We start from the raw sequence: 19578 nt of genomic DNA, 5'->3' as shown, positions 1-19578 counted from the left end.
CCAGATGGTCATTGGCAAACTTCAGACGGGCCTGGACATGCGCTGGCTTGAGCAGGGGGACCTTGCGTGCGCTGCAGGATTTTAATCCATGACGGCGTAGTGTGTTACTAATGGTTTTCTTTGAGACTGTGGTCCCAGCTCTCTTCAGGTCATTGACCAGGTCCTGCCGTGTAGTTCTGGGCTGATCCCTCACCTTCCTCATGATCATTGATGCCCCACGAGGTGAGATCTTGCATGGAGCCCCAGACCGAGGGTGATTGACCGTCATCTTGAACTTCTTCCATTTTCTAATAATTGCGCCAACAGTTGTTGCCTTCTCACCAAGCTGCTTGCCTATTGTCCTGTAGCCCATCCCAGCCTTGTGCAGGTCTACAATTTTATCCCCGATGTCCTTACACAGCTCTCTGGTCTTGGCCATTGTGGAGAGGTTGGAGTCTGTTTGATTGAGTGTGTGGACAGGTGTCTTTTATACAGGTAACGAGTTCAAACAGGTGCAGTTAATACAGGTAATGAGTGGAGAACAGGAGGGGTTCTTAAAGAACAGGTCTGTGAGAGCCGGAATTCTTACTGGTTGGTAGGTGATCAAATACTTATGTCATGCAATAAAATGCAAATGAATTACTTAAAAATCATACAATGTGATTTTCTGGATATTTGTTGTAGATTCCGTCTCTCACAGTTGAAGTGTACCTATGATAAAAATTACAGACCTCAACATGCTTTGTAAGTAGGAAAACCTGCAAAATCGGCAGTGTATCAAATACTTGTTCTCCCCACTGTAGCTGTGTGGCAACAACATGGTCTATCTTCATCTGTCCAGTCCTGTCACTAGCTCTCTGATCTGGCAGCCAGAGGACATGACAATCATCCCCAGATCGTTGTCAGTCAGCGCCGTTCATCCCTGTTCCGTAAAGTTCACACTGGGGGAACGAGACATCTTATTTATGCCACAACCAGTAAAGAATGCACAACACATCTCTGTACTGATGTTCACTTATCAGTATAAAGGCATTATATTCTGATATTGATAGAGCTACCACATGAGAGCAGGGTTGATACACCTGCTGTGGTTAAGGTATGTGTATCCTGGATGCTTGCAGTACAGTACTGTATATACACCCATTTCAGTTAACCCTCAAGCTATCGACTGGGGTCATTTTGACCCCAGAGGCATATTTTTTATCATACCCCAAAGGTGGTTTATTCTTCCAATTTTACATGACCTTGTCAATCAACTTGTTCCTAACCAATCTAAGTCATTGTTTAGTTTCTCTATGAATATGGACCAACATTTTTTAAAAGTCCTTTGGGGTCATTTTGACCCCAGCCCAAAACACTTAATTCCGCCTATAGTAATTTGATAAATAGGACCTTTATTTGAATCCGGGTTTCTCTGGAGATCGAATATTAAGTTATTCATATCACCAGAGGGGTAGAGGCGGACCTGAATCAGTGATTTTGACCAGATAGACAGATCACCTGCAAAGATGGAGCATCTTATGTACTCGCCTATGGTTATAACTGGTTATAACTAGGTGTGACCGTGTACAAAATCAAAATTACCTTAGATATATGCTTAGTTCCAGTCAAAACAGTTCATAAAAGTCTGTCAGTGGTATGAATACTTGGTAGAACTGTAATACAGAAACCAGAGACCCTCTGAATGTACACATAGTGCAGTAGTAGTGTGTATTATCCCCCCCAAAATTATTCTACTGAAAATGTCCAGAATTCCTATAATATCCTTCAATATTCTATATGTGCCACTTGTTTTGACATTTTGGGTGCTATACCATTGGTTTGAAGTGACAGACAATTCGGTCATGCTATTTGAAGCAGTCGTTATTACCACATAAATATGACAAAATGAATATTTACTTTCAAATCCTGAAAACAGCCTGTGTCTGTGTGTGTGCCTGTGTGTTCTGTGTGTGTTCCAGAACTACTATGGTGCGACAAAGTTGATCTTGTCAGACAACCCCCTAGGCCTGACTTGTGGCATGGTGTGCCCGACCTCTGACCTCTGTGTGGGGGGCTGTAACCTCTACGCCTCTGAGGAAGGACCAATCAACATCGGAGGGCTGCAGCAGTTCGCCACTGAGGTATGGGTGTTGTAGTCCTCTTGAACCAGTTCTGTAGTCCTAATCAGACTCACTTGAGCTACTTGATTCACCTCGATACACACTGACAGGCATATTCCAGACAATCATTTGCATCACATTATGAGATACGCATGCGTTATATGTTAGAAATTATGCATACATAACACATTTTTTTCACTTATGTGAAAGGATATAATTTTTCACATCGTTTAAATTGGTCAATTTCTTTGCCAGAATGAAACAAGATTGAGATCAAGACACCCCCTCACACACATCCAGTTTGAGCAGCTGACGAGCTGCTACCTGTACAGTAGTAGTGGTGGTATTTTGATACATTTAAAAGGAGTGTATATGTAGAGACACATCAGGTGTATGTGTGGATGGATAGGCTGTTGGGCTGCAGGACTGTGTTAGGGCGAAGCCATTGAGAAGGTGTATTTCTGACTGCGTATCAAAACCAGCTGTTGGTAGTTAGCAGTGAGTAGCCTTAACAATGTGATTGTTACAGATAAGATTTGGTTATAATTGATGTTTTAACATTTTTGCTATAACATTATGTGTACTTGTAAATGTGTACATAGAATATATACAGCAACAGCAATATCTTACCACATGTTGCAAACTTTGTTATACATCTATACAGTCCTAGGCATATATTTTTGGATTTTTAACATACACATTATCCTGGATCTTCAGAACAGCTCAAGCAGTTACCATATATTTTCTTACTCACTACTGCACTGTTAACCACTGATATTGTATTTGTATACGTCATTACGTTAACCTATTGCTACTGCTACTCTGCACTCTACTGTACTACACTGCTCTTTACTCTGCACTCTACTGTACTACACTGATCTTTACTCTGTACTCTACTGTACTACACTGCTCTTTACTCTGTACTCTACTGTACTACACTGCTCTTTACTCTGCACTCTACTGTACTACACTGCTCTTTACTCTGCACTCTACTGTACTACACTGATCTTTACTCTGTACTCTACTGTACTACACTGCTCTTTACTCTGCACTCTACTGTACTACACTGCTCTTTACTCTGCACTCTACTGTACTACACTGATCTTTACTCTGTACTCTACTGTACTACACTGATCTTTACTCTGTACTCTACTGTACTACACTGCTCTTTACTCTGCACTCTACTGTACTACACTGCTCTTTACTCTGCACTCTACTGTACTACACTGCTCTTTACTCTGCACTCTACTGTACTACACTGATCTTTACTCTGTACTCTACTGTACTACACTGCTCTTTACTCTGTACTCTACTGTACTACACTGATCTTTACTCTGTACTCTACTGTACTACACTGCTCTTTACTCTGTACTCTACTGTCCTACACTGCTCTTTACTCTGCACTCTACTGTACAACACTGCTCTTTACTCTGTACTCTAGTCTATACAGCAATGTACTCTACTGTGCTGTACTGCTCTGTGTTGTATTTCCCTCTGACTGTACATTACATTATCCTGTCTCTACTAAGTCCCCATAACGGGTGAGGGAGTGGTGGGCTGCAGCATCAAGCTCAGTATTAATGGTGCCTCTCAACCCGTTGTTATGGCGTCGGTACAGCCCTCTGACATTAAAGTCATAATTCTCCTCTTGTTTATCATCCAAGCCTAGCCTTCTGGTACGATAAACATCAGATTCACCATTAGGAAACAGGCTGGTGGAAAGAGAGCTGGGGGGAGGAAATAGAGGTAAAAACCAGGGAAAAGACAACAGAACAGAGAATTATGCAAGATGTCAAAGTCAACACAGATGACTTAGTTAAGATGCCAGTGTTAAGCAGACATAAGGAATGGGAGAATCTTTATTTCATGTCTAAAACACATAGGCTACAGGAGTCAATGCCAACTGAAATTCATTTTACTGTATGCTCTAAAGAAAAAGGACTAAAAAATAAGGGAAATGGAAGAAATACACAGTGCCAAGAAGTCCTTTAAAAGAATACTGTACATATATTTTTTTAGTGGTAAATAGATATGAGAGGAGATGTGTGGATGTTCTTCATGTGCCATGCCCGTTATCACTGATGACAGCAGTCTGCATAAAGCTACAATTGTTTGATCATCTGTGCTCCTATCTTTTTTCCCTAATTCTTCCTCATGTTGAATAATGATTAGAACATCAGGTGTGTGTGTGTGTGCGTGCGTGTGCGCGTGTGTGGGTAGCGCGTGTGCACTCTTCAGCGAGTGCATATCTATGTACTGTAATCTGTATGCGTGTGAGAAAGTGAGAGTGGGAGTGTCTGTGTGTGTGTTTTGTGTGTTTGCGTGGGTGGGTGTGTGTGCCTGCATCTGTGTGTGTCTGTGTGTGTGTGGGTGGGTGATTATGTGTGTGTGTGTGTGTGTGTTCATGGTGTAGCTCAGAGATAATCAGGATATCTGTTCCTGTCATTGTCGTGGTGAGCTTTATTTAGTTCCATGGTAACAGCTAATTAAAGTGAAATGTCAGAGATAGTGTGTGGGCTTGAATTACTGCCATTGACCCACACATCGTCTTGTAGGGCTGCCTTCTGCTAAGGATGCATTTCCTCTATACTAACGAACTCTTTCATTCTGGAGAGGGTTCAACAAGATGAGTACATTCTGAGGAATGGATGTAAATGTTCTTACTTATTCTACATACTGTAGATGGAAGGAATCTTACACTTCTACAAAATGACTGAAGGATCATTATTGTACGCATATTGACAAAATCCTACTCTTTTACAAATTGAATGAATGGTTCTGCAGGTAAATGAAAGAAAAATAACTGTGACCATGTCACTTTACCTACGTCACCGTTATGTAACTGTATCCAACTGTACTGTAGATGTGCTCAGCCCAATTAAATTGAACTATTCCATAGTTCAAGGTAGAGTACATTCATAGACAACACAGAGCTACTGAATGAAGAACGGCAGAACGAGATCACTTTGTATGAGAGGAAGTCAAGATGACAAATCGTATGCCTGTATAGACCTTCAGCAGAATATATAGTGACGTGGATGATTATCTTTGCATGTTAGTCTGTTAGTTTCCCTCTATTGCTTTAGAACAATGAGACACACACAGAACGAGAGGCAGGTTGGCTCGCGGCATTGCCAGGGGTTGGGTTCTTTAATCGGTGTATTTAGAATCCTCTCAGGTACTGTGTATGCCATGCATTTAGATGCTGTTCTTTGGTACAGAAATTGAGTACAACAGTACAACAAAACAGTTCATTTCTAGCTGTCTCGCACACCTTCCGCCTCCTGCCTTCTTCCTATCAAGACGAATCTAGTAACACACCTCAGAAAGCAAGAGACGCTCACGGTGAAGTTACATTACTTCCTAAAGGATAAAAGGCACAATTACAAAAACCTTCCGTCCGCTGCCTTCTCTTCTCTCTCTCACCGCCCACCGCCCGCCACATCTGCTGTGACTACTATACATCTCTATCATGTGGCAGCTCTCCTCTCCTTAAATGTGAAAGGTCAGGGCGGTTATCTAGCAGATAATTAGATAAGCTCAGGAAGGAGAGAAAGAGAAGGGGCTATCGCTGCTCAGCTTCTATCAGCTCCTCTCAGCTCCATTCAGCTTGCGCTCCATGCTCCTAGCTCAAGTCCCTCTCAACATTACTGATAAAGTCAAAGCCACCTTTCATTTAGGCTTTATTCTTCTCCTAATCTTATAGTGGATATAAGCGTATTAGTGTCTATCTAGAGTCTGGAACTGAGGTGTATAATATGGGCTAAATGACAGTGTTACTGTTAACTCTCAGTAGTTCAGACAGACCAGAGGGGAGTTGTCTTGTGAAAGCTGTATTGATGTGTCCAGTTTGTTATGATGATATGCACTGGGCAGGGGAGAGTTATGTTTCATCCATCGAAGCTGGATGATGCTTTTGATTGATGCTTCTGTATGCGTGTGCTGTGTGCTTATTGTACCCAGTGCTACCCACACATATACATAAAATGTGAAGCAAAGCGTCTAACGCCACAGCGAATTGTCACAAGTAGTTTGGTGTTCAATGTTCAATTAGAGTGTTCAATTAGAGTGTGAGAGGAATTAGAAAAACAGAGATGGGTGTTTTGAATAACAAGGCCTCGGAACTGCTCTTAAGCACTATTACAAATGCATTGTCATGCAGCAATTTGGGCTTCACAGTTCATGAAACTCATGAATAACTAAATGAATATCACCTATATCTCAGGCATAATATTGTAGTAACAATCCAAGCCTTTATGTATGGATCTAGATCATCTTATTAAGGAGACAAAGTATCCTCACTCTCATTTCACCCCTAATTATGGATATGTTGCTGCTACAGCATTCTCTTTCAACTGTTTGTGTTGCGGTAGTCTATATATCTCTTAAACATCATCAGTGGACAGTGGCTATCTGATTAATGTTGTTTTCCTTCCGTATTTTTCCTAGTATATTACTCAAGGGCTAGTTATTTAACAGCCAGTGTGGTGTAGTCCCAGAGCTAGCTTTTAGTTGGGCAGACCATGTTCTAATTTGATTGGAGTTTTGAAATGTTTTATATGTGTAATCAAACACTTTGCCTGGTTTTAGCAAGGCTAGGACAAATGAACACGCCATACAGTCAGTCAGTCTAGGCATTGGCAGGCATTACTAGTATTGGATGGGGATAAACCAAGCATAAATTGAATCGAACGAATGACACAGGACAAAAGGGTTTGGAACTGGTTGTGGTTCGTTAATGATGGCCTGTATTCCACAAGGAATTGAATGGTCTAAGTAAGTAAGCGATCAAGCAAGTACGTAAACCAAACTCCCTAATTTGTCTGTAATCCCCCCAGATCTTCAGTAAGATGGGCATTCCTCAGGTGAGGAACCCAGCTCTCCCTCCTCCAGACCAGATGCCTAACAGCTTCCATTCCAAGATCGCTCTGATTGGCTGTGGCCCGGCCAGCATTAGCTGTGCTTCCTTCCTGGCTCGCCTTGGCTACGATGACATCACCATATTCGAAAAACAGAAGTGGATCGGCGGATTGAGGTAAAACTTCTCAATCCCACCAGTGTTTGTTGTCACACCTAGACCTCTTTTCAAGTTGACAATTTAATTATTTACCCCCCAAAAAATGTTTTTCAATGGCTGGTAACATAACAAAAATGTTATCCAATAATGCTCCCAAAGTGTTTAATAGGACTAGGACAATGCTTTGACCCCAAACTTGGTCTTCATAAAGACAAATTAGGAGCTCAATATTAGAAAAGTGTTGTTAATGTTTGGTATACTCAGTGTATATTGTCACAGCAAAATATTCCTGCAGCAACAGGATTTGAGCGTTTAGTCCACAAAGTTTTGCCAAAAGTAGGCTAAATGAACAGTGCAATACTGTTAATATATCGTGTGCTAGTGTGGATTTTCAGTGAATTTATGTAAATGACAAAGCCCATCTTTCTCAGCAACAAAAGAGTGATCAAATTAAGATCCTACATCTGTATTAATTCGCTTCCTGGGCAGCAATTAGTCAATGGTGTAACTTATAGCCAGATCTGTGGCTCCTTGTCAACGCTTGCGGATATGCATCTGTAATTCATCTAAATCCATGTCCTTTTGTGTGGGGCATTTACCACTAAAGGGCATTGTTGATCATGGGTCTGCTGGATCAATATAAAGAACATTGTATAAGGTCACAGCTGCTAATGAGAGGCTTGGTAATTGTGAATATTCATCTTTCAAATGCCTGAGTTTGGACTGGGTTACCAATTACCTACCAAGGCCTTCAGTACATTTTACATTTTAGTAATTTAGCAGACGTTCTTTGATTTCTGCTAGGAGTCCTGTAAATGTCCACAGTGGGTTTCACGTACCTTGAGGGACCACAGGGAATATAATTAAGAATTTGAGGTTGGACATAGAAGCAGGATAATTTTGAGGTAGAGAAAGTAGAAAAAGTGAATACAAACCCAAATCATCAAATGGAATAAGAAAAAAGAATCGGTGTTGCAACAGTATAGAGAATCCATTTTCTGTCTATTTTTTCCTGCTCACGCCTAACTTTTCATATTCCTCTGAGAGTCCTTTCTCTGTCCTCCCTCTTCTTCATCCTCATCATCCTCCTCCTTTTCCTCCTGCTCCTCCTCCCCCTTCTCCTTCCCCCAGTCACATTAATTTTTCCTCTCTCTCTCTCTCTCTCGCAGCTCTGCGGAGATCCCTCAGTTCAGGCTGCCATATGAGGTAGTGCACTTCGAGGTGGAGCTGATGACGGATTTGGGCGTCAAGGTAATGAGTCCCCCACCTCCCCTCCCACTCTCTCTCTATCTCCCCCCTGTCCCCTCTCTCCATTTCTCCCTCCATCTCTCTCTCTCCATTCCCCTGTCCCCTTCCTCGTTTACATCAGAGTCTAGCGCAGGCGACAGGTCTGGGAGAAGATCAGCAGCCCAAATGTCAGGCGCATTAATAAAGAACAATTAAAAGCTGCATCAGGCAGGCAGGCGGGCAGGCTCCAGGCTGCAGAGACCTTGTGTCTCCGGCACCGGCTGCAACTTGGGGCGATGCTCTAGCTTGTCTGTCTGTCTGTTGTCTGAATGCCACAATGGTGAGAAAGGGCAATCGATAGTCCTTGCCACGGCCAGCTAGCCAGCCAGCCAGCCACTGCAGACCAGACCAGACCAGACCGCACCTGCTCATGATTCATTTTAGACCAGGAAACAGATTTGGTTGCTGAAAAGAATGGAGGGAGTGGAGTGAGTGGAGGGGAGTAGTTAGAGGTGAGGCATTTGCATGTCTATGTGGTTCCTTCTGCTCTGTTCTGTTCTGTTCTGTGAAAAGATCAATAGTGGAAGTGAAGAATTTGAAGTAAAGAGTGAATAGCGGCCTAAGTTAGCTCATTTTGATTATTGGTACACCTCATTAACAGAGATTCTCATCCAACTGGAATGTTAAGCCAAATGTTAGAACTTTGGGTTTTTGATAAAGTGTTTTACATATAAAATGTATTATAATTATACAATAGATTATATGTTTAAATGTTCTTAGAGCTGGTGCTCCCATTATAACTAATGAGTTGTGTTGTGTTGTATTGTTTCAGGTGGTGTGCGAGAAAGCCCTGGGCCAGGACGGGATGACTCTGCTCTCTCTGAGAGATGAAGGGTACAAAGCTGTCTTTATCGGCATTGGTTGGTTATTCATTTATTCCTTTTCTTGTCTTTTCCACCCTTTCTCTGTATATACAGTGCATACTGAAAGTATAAAGACCCCTTGACCTTTTCCACATTTTGTTATATTACAGCCTTATTCTAAAATGGATGAAATAAATAAAAATCCTCATCAATATCCCATAACGACAAAGCGAAAACAGGTTTTTCGAAATGTTTGAACACAGTGGCCTCCATCATTCTTAAATGGAAGAAGTTTGGAACCACCAAGACTCTTCCTAGAGCTGGCCGCCCGGTCAAACTGAGCAATCGGGGGAGAAGGGCCTTGGTCAGGAAGGTGACCCAAGAACCCGATGGTCACTCTGACAGAGTTCCAGAGTTCCTCTGTGGAGATGGGAGAACCTTCCAGAAGGACAACCATCTCTGCAGCACTCCACTAATCAGGCCTTTATGGTAGAGTGGCCTGACGTAAGCCACTCCTCAGTAAAAGGCACATGACAGCCCGCTTGGAGTTTGCCAAAAGGCACCTAAAGACTCTCAGACCAAGAGAAACAAGATTATCTGGTTTGATGAAACCAAGATTGAACTCTTTGGCTTGAATGCCAAGTGTCACAAACAATTTAATCAATTCAGAATAGGGCTGTAACGTAACAAAATGTGGAAAAAATCAAGGGGTCTGAATACTTTCCTAATGCACTGTATGTACTCTCATACCAATATGTTTGAGCAAATGTAAAGATGATGTGGGTTGTATTCATGGAGTGATTACATGAACTTGTCCAATAAGAATAGCTTATTTCTGTTTTCTGTCGCAAAACGTTTTGTGGTACCGTGTGCTCTAATGAAGTCAACCATGGTGAGAGCATTTGGTACCATTTCTGTAATGATGTGACACTCAGTGGCCCATAGGGATCTGGTCATAAGTAGTGCACTATATAAGGAATAGGGTGCCATTTGGGATGCATCCTCTGTGAGCTGGCTGCTCTCTCAGAGGTCCTGCTTTGACCCGCCTCGCAGCATCGGCCTCATTCACTTGTAATTTGTTATTTCTGTGTGCGATACTGTGTCCCAGCATGCTAAATTAACAGAGCCTGTTGTGAGGCCCGCTGGGGCGCCACCGAGCATGCCACGTGCCCCTGTCAAATATCTCTACCCAGAGTACCCCCTGCTGAGTTATCCCAGAGCTCTGATTCGCTGACCCGGAATACTCTTTAGCGATACACCTTACCACTGGCACGGAAGGCTAACCTGATGTCAATCCTCAAACGCACACAGACACACTCACGCCCGCACGCACGCCCCAACACGCACACATAAATGCATGCACACACACGCACACACACACTCCCTCGTCAGGGTCCGAGGGCTCATTATAGTCTGTGCTCTCCCTTTTTCATCCACTCAGATATCTGCAAATTAAATCCATCGTGACCCATGACCTGTAGAATCAATTGAACCTTTCAAAATACACGGTCTGGTCTCTTTTTGCTATTTCAGTCTCATTTGCTTGTCTATTTGCATCTTTCAGAGTCTAGCTGGTCCATTAGTTTATGGAATGTTGAAACAATCGGTGCAGGATTACTTTCTTCTGTGGCTGTACATCAGTTGAAGCAGTGTTTGAGAGAGACAGAGAGAGTTAACATTTATACCTCTATGAACCTGTCAGCTTCATTCAAATGCTCCCATTTCTCATTAGAATCAAAGAAGCACTCCATTACATAGTGATGATTTGCCTCAACTGAAGACTTCGTCTTCTGCAGAAACAAATATATGCCAAAATGAAAGAAACGTATTAAGGGAGTAATAATATTGTTAAAAATAAATCTATACAGGCAAATAAATGTAGCTGTATTGTAGCTGTATGGATCTGGGGAAATCCAACGTTCCTTGAAGCTGTCTGTCTGTTTGTTTGTTTTTACTGAACTAAGACAGAACAAAGAAGACTCCTATAATTCATTGTTTCAAAACGCTCCTAGTCATTTGATAGCGGACTCCCTAATTACGGAGAGTCGTTTATTTAAAACCATTTTGGGATTTTTTTTCTCATTTTCCTCACAAAGGGATGTAAAGGAATTTCAATTCCCTATGAAAAATGAATTGGAAGTGTGTTTGCAATTAATTTCTGTGATTTCATACTAGTCCTTTACAGCCTTTCATACTAGTCCTTTACAGGCTTTTTAAATGTCATCCTCCAACATGATTGACATGCTAATTTCTCCCTGGCAGTATGCTGAACGGAAGGCAGGTTGAGGGAGAGAGATAAGGGCATTGTTTCTGAGCTATAGGCTTAGGAAGCTAGCTCAAAGGTTCATTTGGTTTAAACAGTGGATTAACCCTTTATCCTCCGCTCTACAATGTGATCTGTGGTGGTGAGGCTCAATTGTCTTGGTTCTCCTTTGATTTCTCTGGTTTACTAAAATTCCATCCCTTCTTTGGTGTTTTTAAAGACAGCAGCTGTTCTGCATATTACTGAAAGGCTGGAAGGACAGATGAACGGACCGTCCATTGATTGGATTGGCACATCTTGAAAAGAGGGGTGGAAGAAATAAGTTGATGTAAAGAAAATAACAAGCAGGGAACGTGATAGAAGTGGTTTTGAATGGTTAAAAAGGGTTCTGATCATTTTTAAAGACGGCTTGTGATTTTAAAACATTGGAAAATCAATAGCTGATGTTGTTGGATAGTAGACAGGATGATGCAGATCAGGGCTGATTTTCGATCAGGAAGTCAACATCAGGTTGTGTCAATCAATTCACATCAGAAGGAAAACTTGACATACATTTCATCGTAATTAATAACAATTGATTTAATGTATATATTTATATAGAAACTCATCTCTTCCACAACCAATGTGTAGCACTACCAATTTATCTTTTGAAATGGTACCCTTTACTGCGTTTGAATTATTATGGCTCACTTGGAGTCCAGCATAAGGCCTATCTATGTGAGTGCCAGTGGCTTCCATAAGGTGTGGCGGAAGCGTCCATTTCCTCTCTCTGGACGTGTCCCTTTCTCCCAGTGACAAGGTTAATGGATCCCAGTACAGAGGGCAGTTATGGCTTCAGAGGTCTTGATTTATGTTAAATCTTAATGTACTTAGTGTGCCGCTGCATTATTTAACAATCTGTCCTTGGTGCTTGTTCATCATAAGGGTGAACGAGGTCAGGGAGTGAATGTGTGCTCCCCTCCTCCTTCTACCCCTTGTCCCTTCCTTTTCTGTATTTTTCCTTCTCTACATCTGCCTCTCTCTCTCGCTCTCTCTGCCTCTCTCTCTCTCTGCCTCTCTCTCTCTGCCTCTCGCTCTTTTTCTCTCTCGCTCTCTCTCTCTCTCGCTCTCTCTCTCTCTCCATCTCCCTCTCACTCCCTGTCTCTCTCTCTCTGTCCCTCTCGCTCTCTCTCTCTCCGTCCCTCTCTTTCTCTTTCTCTAGTCTGATGGCAACTGATAAGGTTTGATTAATGAGAGGAGGGCCCGGCGGCGAATGAAAACATCTGCAACAGAGGATGTATTATATATCATATTATATTCTTAATATAAAAAAAGGGGTAGGGTTCATTCCACTGTACACGGACGGCCTGCCGAGGGAGAGGGAGAAAGAGAGAGACCGACAGAGGAGAAGGGAAATTAGATGAAATACGTGGCAAATGGAGCCGCATTACTTACAATCCACTTTGTCATGATCGTCTACTGCAAGGGTTTTCTGTTCACGAGCTTTGATTTGGTATTGAATACTAATGATGCATTCGGAAAGTATTCAGATCCCTTGACTTTTTCCACATTTTGTTATGTTACAGCCTTATTTCTTAAATTGATTAAATTAATAAAAATCCTCATCAATCTATGCACAAAACCCCATAATGACAAAGGAAAACAGTTGTTTCTGAAAATTTTGCAAAAAAAATACGTATTTACATACGTATTCCGACCCCTTGCTATGAGACTCGAAATTGAGCTCAGGTGCATCCTGTTTCCATTGATCATCCTTGAGATGTTTCTACAACTTGATTGGAGTCCACCTGTGGTAAATTCCATTGATTGGACATGATTTGGAAAGGCACACACCTGTCTATATAAGGTCCCACAGTTGACAGTGCATGTCAGAGTAAAAACAAAGCCATAAGGTCGAAGGAATTGTCCGTAGAGCTCCGAGACAAGATTGTGTCGAGGCACAGATCCTGGGAAGGGTACCAAAACATTTCTGCAGCATTGATGGTCCCTAAGAACACAGTGGCCTCCATCATTCTTAAATAGAAGAAGTTTGGAACCACCAAGACTCTTCCTAGAGCTGGCCGCCCGGCCAAACTGAGCAATCCGGGGAGAAGGGCCTTGGTCAGGGAGGTGACCAAGAACCCGATGGTCACTCTGACAGAGGTCCAGAGTTCCTCTGTGGAGATGGGAGAACCTTCCAGAAGGACAACCATCTCTGCAGCACTCAACCAATCAGGCCTTTATGGTAGAGTGGCCAGACGGAAGCCACTCCTCAGTAAAAGGCACATGACAGCCTGCTTGGAGTTTGCCAAAAGGCACTTAAACGACTCTCAGACCATGAGAAACAAGATTGAACTCTTTGGCCTGAATGCCAAGTGTCACGTCTGGAGGAAACCTGGCACCATCCCTACGGTGAAGCATGGTGGTGGCAGCATAATGCTGTGGGGATGTTTTTCAGCGGCATGGACTGGAAGACTAGTCAGAATCGAGGGAAAGATTAACAGAGCAAAGTACAGAGACATCCTTGATGAAAACCTGCTCCAGAGTGCTCAGGACCTCAGACAGGGCGAAGGTTCCCCTTCCAACAGGGCAACGAACCTAAGCACACAGCCAAGTCAACGCAGGAGTGGCTTCGGGACAAGTCTCTGAATGTCCTTGAGTGGCCCAGCCAGAGCCCGGACTTGAACCCGATCGAACATCTCTGGAGAGACCTGAAAATAGCTGTGCAGCGACTGCTCCCCATCCAACCTGACAGAGCTTGAGAGGATCTGCAGAGAAGAATGGGAGAAACTCCCCAAATACAGGTGTGCCAAGCTTGTAGCGTCATACCCAAGAAGACTTGAGGCTGTAATCGCTGCCAAAGGTGCTTCAACAAAGTACTGAGTAAAGGGTCTGAATACTTATGTAAATTTGATATTTCATTTTGTTTTTGTTTTTATACATTTGCTAAAATTTCTACAAACCTGTTTTTGCTTTGTCATTATTGGGTATTATTTGTAGATTGATGAGGAAAAAAAGAAATAAAAAAATCAATTTTAGAATAAGGCAGTAAAGTGGTCTGAATACTTACTCTATAGTCAGGTAGAGTAACACTGTAGCGAGGTGTTTGGAGAGGGTCAATTTGAACCCAGATGAATAGGTTTAAAGGTAATGTCCTGTAACTTCACTTTGAAAACACATTGCTGTTGTTGTTGTTGTTTAGCTGCATATAGTCCGAAAGGTTTCAATAATGGTGCTATAGTATTTTCTTCTGTTCGTATTGAAAACAAATGCTATATTGTTTGTTTGGCGCATATACTGTTAAACCAAATATGTGTTTTATTTCTGTAGATTAACTACTTATACTACTGCTGCAGAATTGGCTGCCACAAATGTTTTAACATAAAAGCCTTCTCCTAGAAATGAGGGACACTACTCACTTGTGTTTCTTAGTGAAATGTGCCCATTGTTTCATATACTGTAACCCTGCATTTTTAAACACTGTTAGAAAACTACTCTGCTATGTGTCACAATTTACCCTCCCAGTCACCATTACTCAGCAGTTCATATCCATATTTAATGAGCCCTCAGCCGTGATATACTGTAATTACCCCATTAGGAGCCATGCATTTTAACAAGTGGGTATATATAAAAATACACCAACATACTGATATAGTTAATGTTACAATATTGCTTCAAAAAGGTTATTGCTATATTATTTCAGTGTGTCACTTTCCAATTGTTCTCGGTGGCTGCATTTACACAAGCAGCCCAATTCTGTTATTTTGCCCAATTTTGGGCAAAAGAGCTGATCTGATTAGTCAAAAGACCAATTAGTGGGAAAATATATGTTTAAACGCAGCCTCAGTTTCTGCTATTGTGTTAGATCTGAGCCTTGTTCATATCAATGTGACGTGATTGCTTGTGGTAAAATAGAGGCTTTGTCAGGTATTTCTAAGATTAAAGCATTGTCCCTGTAAAATAAATCACTGTGATAGTTGTAGGTCAAGGTTTAGAACTCAGTACTGAACACAATGGAACCAATACAGTACCGTTTCTGTCCAGTGTAGGTTTTTACTGGATTGACATGACAGTAGAGAGCCCTGTCTTCCATAGGATTGTAGACAGGAGGAGTGAGAGAAAAGGATAGTTGGGAAGATGGATGAGGAGGAGGAAGAAAAGGAAGGGTACACAGAAACCTTTACTTTTAAATCTTACCTAGTTTCCCTTATGGAAAAAACACATGACTTCACATGTGGAAAATCACATTTTCACGTGAAATTTCCATGTTTTGCACATGTGAAATTCCACATATGAAAATCATGTGAAACTGTGTATTTTGGGAACACTTCACATCTGATGATATTTCACATGAAGTTTCACATGTGGATTTTCACGTGATCACATAACCTTGTTCATGCTAATATTTTTCACGAGATTTCACAGGTGATGCCCTGCAAACAAAAATGAGTCGTTAGAATACATTGTGTATGTTCATTTATACAGTAATTATCATTCAACATGTCCTCACTTGGGATATGAACTCGCAACCTCTTGGTTTAAGGCATTCCGATCTTCCAGCAATGCCACCATCTCTGTGTTAATGACTGATTTCACCTGTACTCATACGCTTTGGACTTAAGTAAAGTCAATCTCAGTTTTGTTAAAAAAACACTCAAGAAAACTATTATATTTATCATAGTGATTCAGGAGTAACATTAAAACAGAATAATATGCCTTACCAACATTCGACAACTATACAGAAAACCCCTCAAATTGCGGAAATAAGTAAATGAAATCAATGATGACAGAATAGTCAGATTAACTGATAGCAAAATAGTGCCATCTGCTATTTTAGTTAAGTGCAGAGATGTATTATAGGTAATGAATATGTAAAGTCATGTTACAGACTTTGCAGCACAGCAGAAATATGAGCAGTTGAGTTCAAAGCCCAGTTGGGGCCATATTGAAAAGTCAGTACTAAGTGATCATGTCAAATGTAATCATATTGTCATTGATTAAAGATTTGTTTTACACTATTTTATCTGAACAGCGTACCACTTACTTTAAAACCCCCATATACAGTGGGGGGAAAAAAGTATTTAGTCAGCCACCAATTGTGCATGTTCTCCCACTTAAAAAGATGAGAGAGGCCTGTAATTTTCATCATAGGTACACGTCAACTATGACAGACAAATTGAGAATTTTTTTTCCAGAAAATCACATTGTAGGATTTTTAATGAATTTATTTGCAAATTATGGTGGAAAATAAGTATTTGGTCAACTACAAACAAGCAAGATTTCTGGCTCTCACAGACCTCTAACTTCTTCTTTAAGAGGCTCCTCTGTCCTCCACTCGTTACCTGTATTAATGGCACCTGTTTGAACTTGTTATCAGTATAAAAGACACCTGTCCACAACCTCAAACAGTCACACTCCAAACTCCACTATGGCCAAGACCAAAGAGCTGTCAAAGGACACCAGAAACAAAATTGTAGACCTGCACCAGGCTGGGAAGACTGAATCTGCAATAGGTAACCAGCTTGGTTTGAAGGAATCAACTGTGGGAGCAATTATTAGGAAATGGAAGACATACAAGACCACTGATAATCTCCCTCGATCTGGGGCTCCACGCAAGATCTCACCCCGTGGGGTCAAAATGATCACAAGAACGGTGAGCAAAAATCCCAGAACCACACGGGGGGACCTAGTGAATGACCTGCAGAGAGCTGGCACCAAAGTAACAAAGCCTACCATCAGTAACACACTACGCCGCCAGGGACTCAAATCCTGCAGTGCAAGATGTGTCCCCCTGCTTAAGCCAGTACATGTCCAGGCTCGTCTGAAGTTTGCTAGAGTGCATTTGGATGATCCAGAAGAGGATTGGGAGAATGTCATATGGTCAGATGAAACCAAAATAGAACTTTTTGATAAAAACTCAACTCGTCGTGTTTGGAGGACAAAGAATGCTGAGTTGCATCCAAAGAACACCATACCTACTGTGAAGCATGGGGGTGGAAACATCATGCATTGGGGCTGTTTTTCTGCAAAGGGACCAGGACGACTGATCCGTGTAAAGGAAAGAATGAATGGGGCCATGTATCGTGAGATTTTGAGTGAAAACCTCCTTCCATCAGCAAGGGCATTGAAGATGAAACGTGGCTGGGTCTTTCAGCATGACAATGATCCCAAACACACCGCCCGGGCAACGAAGGAGTGGCTTCGTAAAAAGCATTTCAAGGTCCTTTAGTGGCTTAGCCAGTCTCCAGATCTCAACCCCATAGAAAATCTTTGGAGGGAGTTGAAAGTCCGTGTTGCCCAGCGACAGCCCCAAAACATCACTGCTCTAGAGGATATCTGCATGGAGGAATGGGCCAAAATACCAGCAACAGAAAACGTTTGACCTGTGTCATTGCCAACAAAGGGTATATAACAAAGTATTGAGAAACTTTTGTTATTGCCCAAATACTTATTTTCCACCATAATTTGCAAATAAATTCATTACAAATCCTACAATGTGATTTTCTGGATTTTTTTCCCTCATTTTGTCTGTCATAGTTGACGTGTACCTATGATGAAAATTACAGGCCTCTCTCATCTTTTTAAGTGGGAGAACTTGCACAATTGGTGGCTGACTAAATACTTTTTTTCCCCACTGTAATTTCATTCCCTTACAATTTTTTTGTTGCTGTTTTCACATGTTGAGCGGTAATTTTCACATGTAAAAAGAAAGAGACACATGCGAAACCATGTATTACATTTAGAGTTCACATGTTAACACCAACTTTTCATGTGAGGAGAATAACGTATTTTCACCTCACATGTAAATTGCAGATTCACATGTGAAATTTCTAGTTACATGTGAAAAACGTTCGAATGAGCATTTTCACATGTGAACATTTTTCATATGTGCAAATCTAACTCTCACATGTGGAATTGCATTTTCACATGTGAAAAACGTATACATTTTGCATCCCCATGTTGTCACATTTATTTCACATGAGATCATGTTTTCACATGTTGCTTTTACATGTTGTCATGTTATCACATTAACTTCACATAATATCATATGTGATCACATAAAACTTTCAGGAATTGACGTAATTCTGTCTGTGCCATTTGTTAATTTGTTGCTATAAAACTATTCTCACCTCTGTTGCTTTACTTCTGTGTCGTTTTGTCACCAGGTCTTCCACAGGCTAACAGACATAAGATATTTGAGGGGCTGACGATCAACCAAGGCTTTTACACCTCCAAGGATTTCCTACCGTTGGTTGCCAAAGCCAGCAAAACAGGTAAACAATGCAGCCAATAGAACGAGCGGTGACAGCAGCAACTAAATAGTTTCTTTTTTTACGATTTTATTTATACTGAAAAATATAAACACAACATGTAAAGTGTTGGTCCCATGTTTCATAAGCTAAAATAAAAGATCCCATAAACGTTCCATACACACAAAAAGCTTATTTCTCAAACATTTGTTTACATCCCTGTTAGTGAGCATTTCTCCTTTACCAAGATAAACCATCCACCTGACAGGTCTGGCATATCAAGAAGCTGATTAAACAGCATGAACATTACACAGATGCACCTTGTGCTGGGGACAATAAAAGGCCACTCTAAAATGTGCAGTTTTGTCACAACACAGTGCCACAGATGTCTCAAGTTTTGAGGGAGCGTGCAATTGGCATGCTGACTGCAGGAATGTCCACCAGAACTGTTGCCAGATAATTTAATGTTTATTTCTCTACCATAATGTCGTTTTAGAGAATTTGGCAGTACTTCCAACCGACCTCACAACCGCACACCATGTGTAACCACGCCAGCCCAGGACCTCCACATCCGGCTTCTTCACCTGCGAGATCGTCTGAGACCAGCCACCAGCCTCCTCACAAGGGTCTTAATCGGACTGCAGTCCGGCGTCGTAACTGACTTCAGTGGGCAAATGCTCACCTACGATTGCCAATGTCACACTGGATGAATACCGGACAGATGCCCGACAGCGTATATGGCGTAGTGTGGGTGAGCGGTTTGCTGATGTCAACGTTGTGAACAGAGTGCCTCATGGTGGTGGTGGGGTTATGGTATGGGCAGGAATAAGCTACGGACAACAAATGCAATAGCATTTTTTCGATGGCAATTTTAATGCACAGAGATACCATAACAGGA

The 19578-nt window shown here is 41.7% G+C and overlaps 1 protein-coding gene across 1 annotated transcript in view; it reads left to right on the top strand.

Annotated features, from left to right (window-relative positions):
• LOC311109165 (dihydropyrimidine dehydrogenase [NADP(+)]-like) overlaps positions 1-19303 on the top strand; it is a 92786-nt gene extending 73483 nt beyond the window's left edge. Inside the window, exons 5-10 of the mRNA XM_084151992.1 lie at positions 1941-2102; positions 6920-7116; positions 8268-8349; positions 9158-9245; positions 18597-18704; positions 19177-19303. Of these exons, the coding sequence (XP_084008118.1) occupies positions 1941-2102; positions 6920-7116; positions 8268-8349; positions 9158-9245; positions 18597-18704; positions 19177-19226 (687 nt within the window). The 3' untranslated portion in view covers positions 19227-19303. The remainder of the gene's footprint in view (positions 1-1940; positions 2103-6919; positions 7117-8267; positions 8350-9157; positions 9246-18596; positions 18705-19176) is intronic.
• The last annotated feature ends 275 nt before the right edge of the window (positions 19304-19578 follow it).

The sequence above is a fragment of the Coregonus lavaretus genome (assembly GCF_964263955.1).
Source record: "Coregonus lavaretus genome assembly, chromosome: 34".
NCBI classification, from domain to species: Eukaryota; Metazoa; Chordata; class Actinopteri; order Salmoniformes; family Salmonidae; genus Coregonus; species Coregonus lavaretus.
The sequence above is the reverse complement of the archived record's forward strand: the minus strand, read 5'-3'. Positions and strand labels throughout refer to the sequence as shown.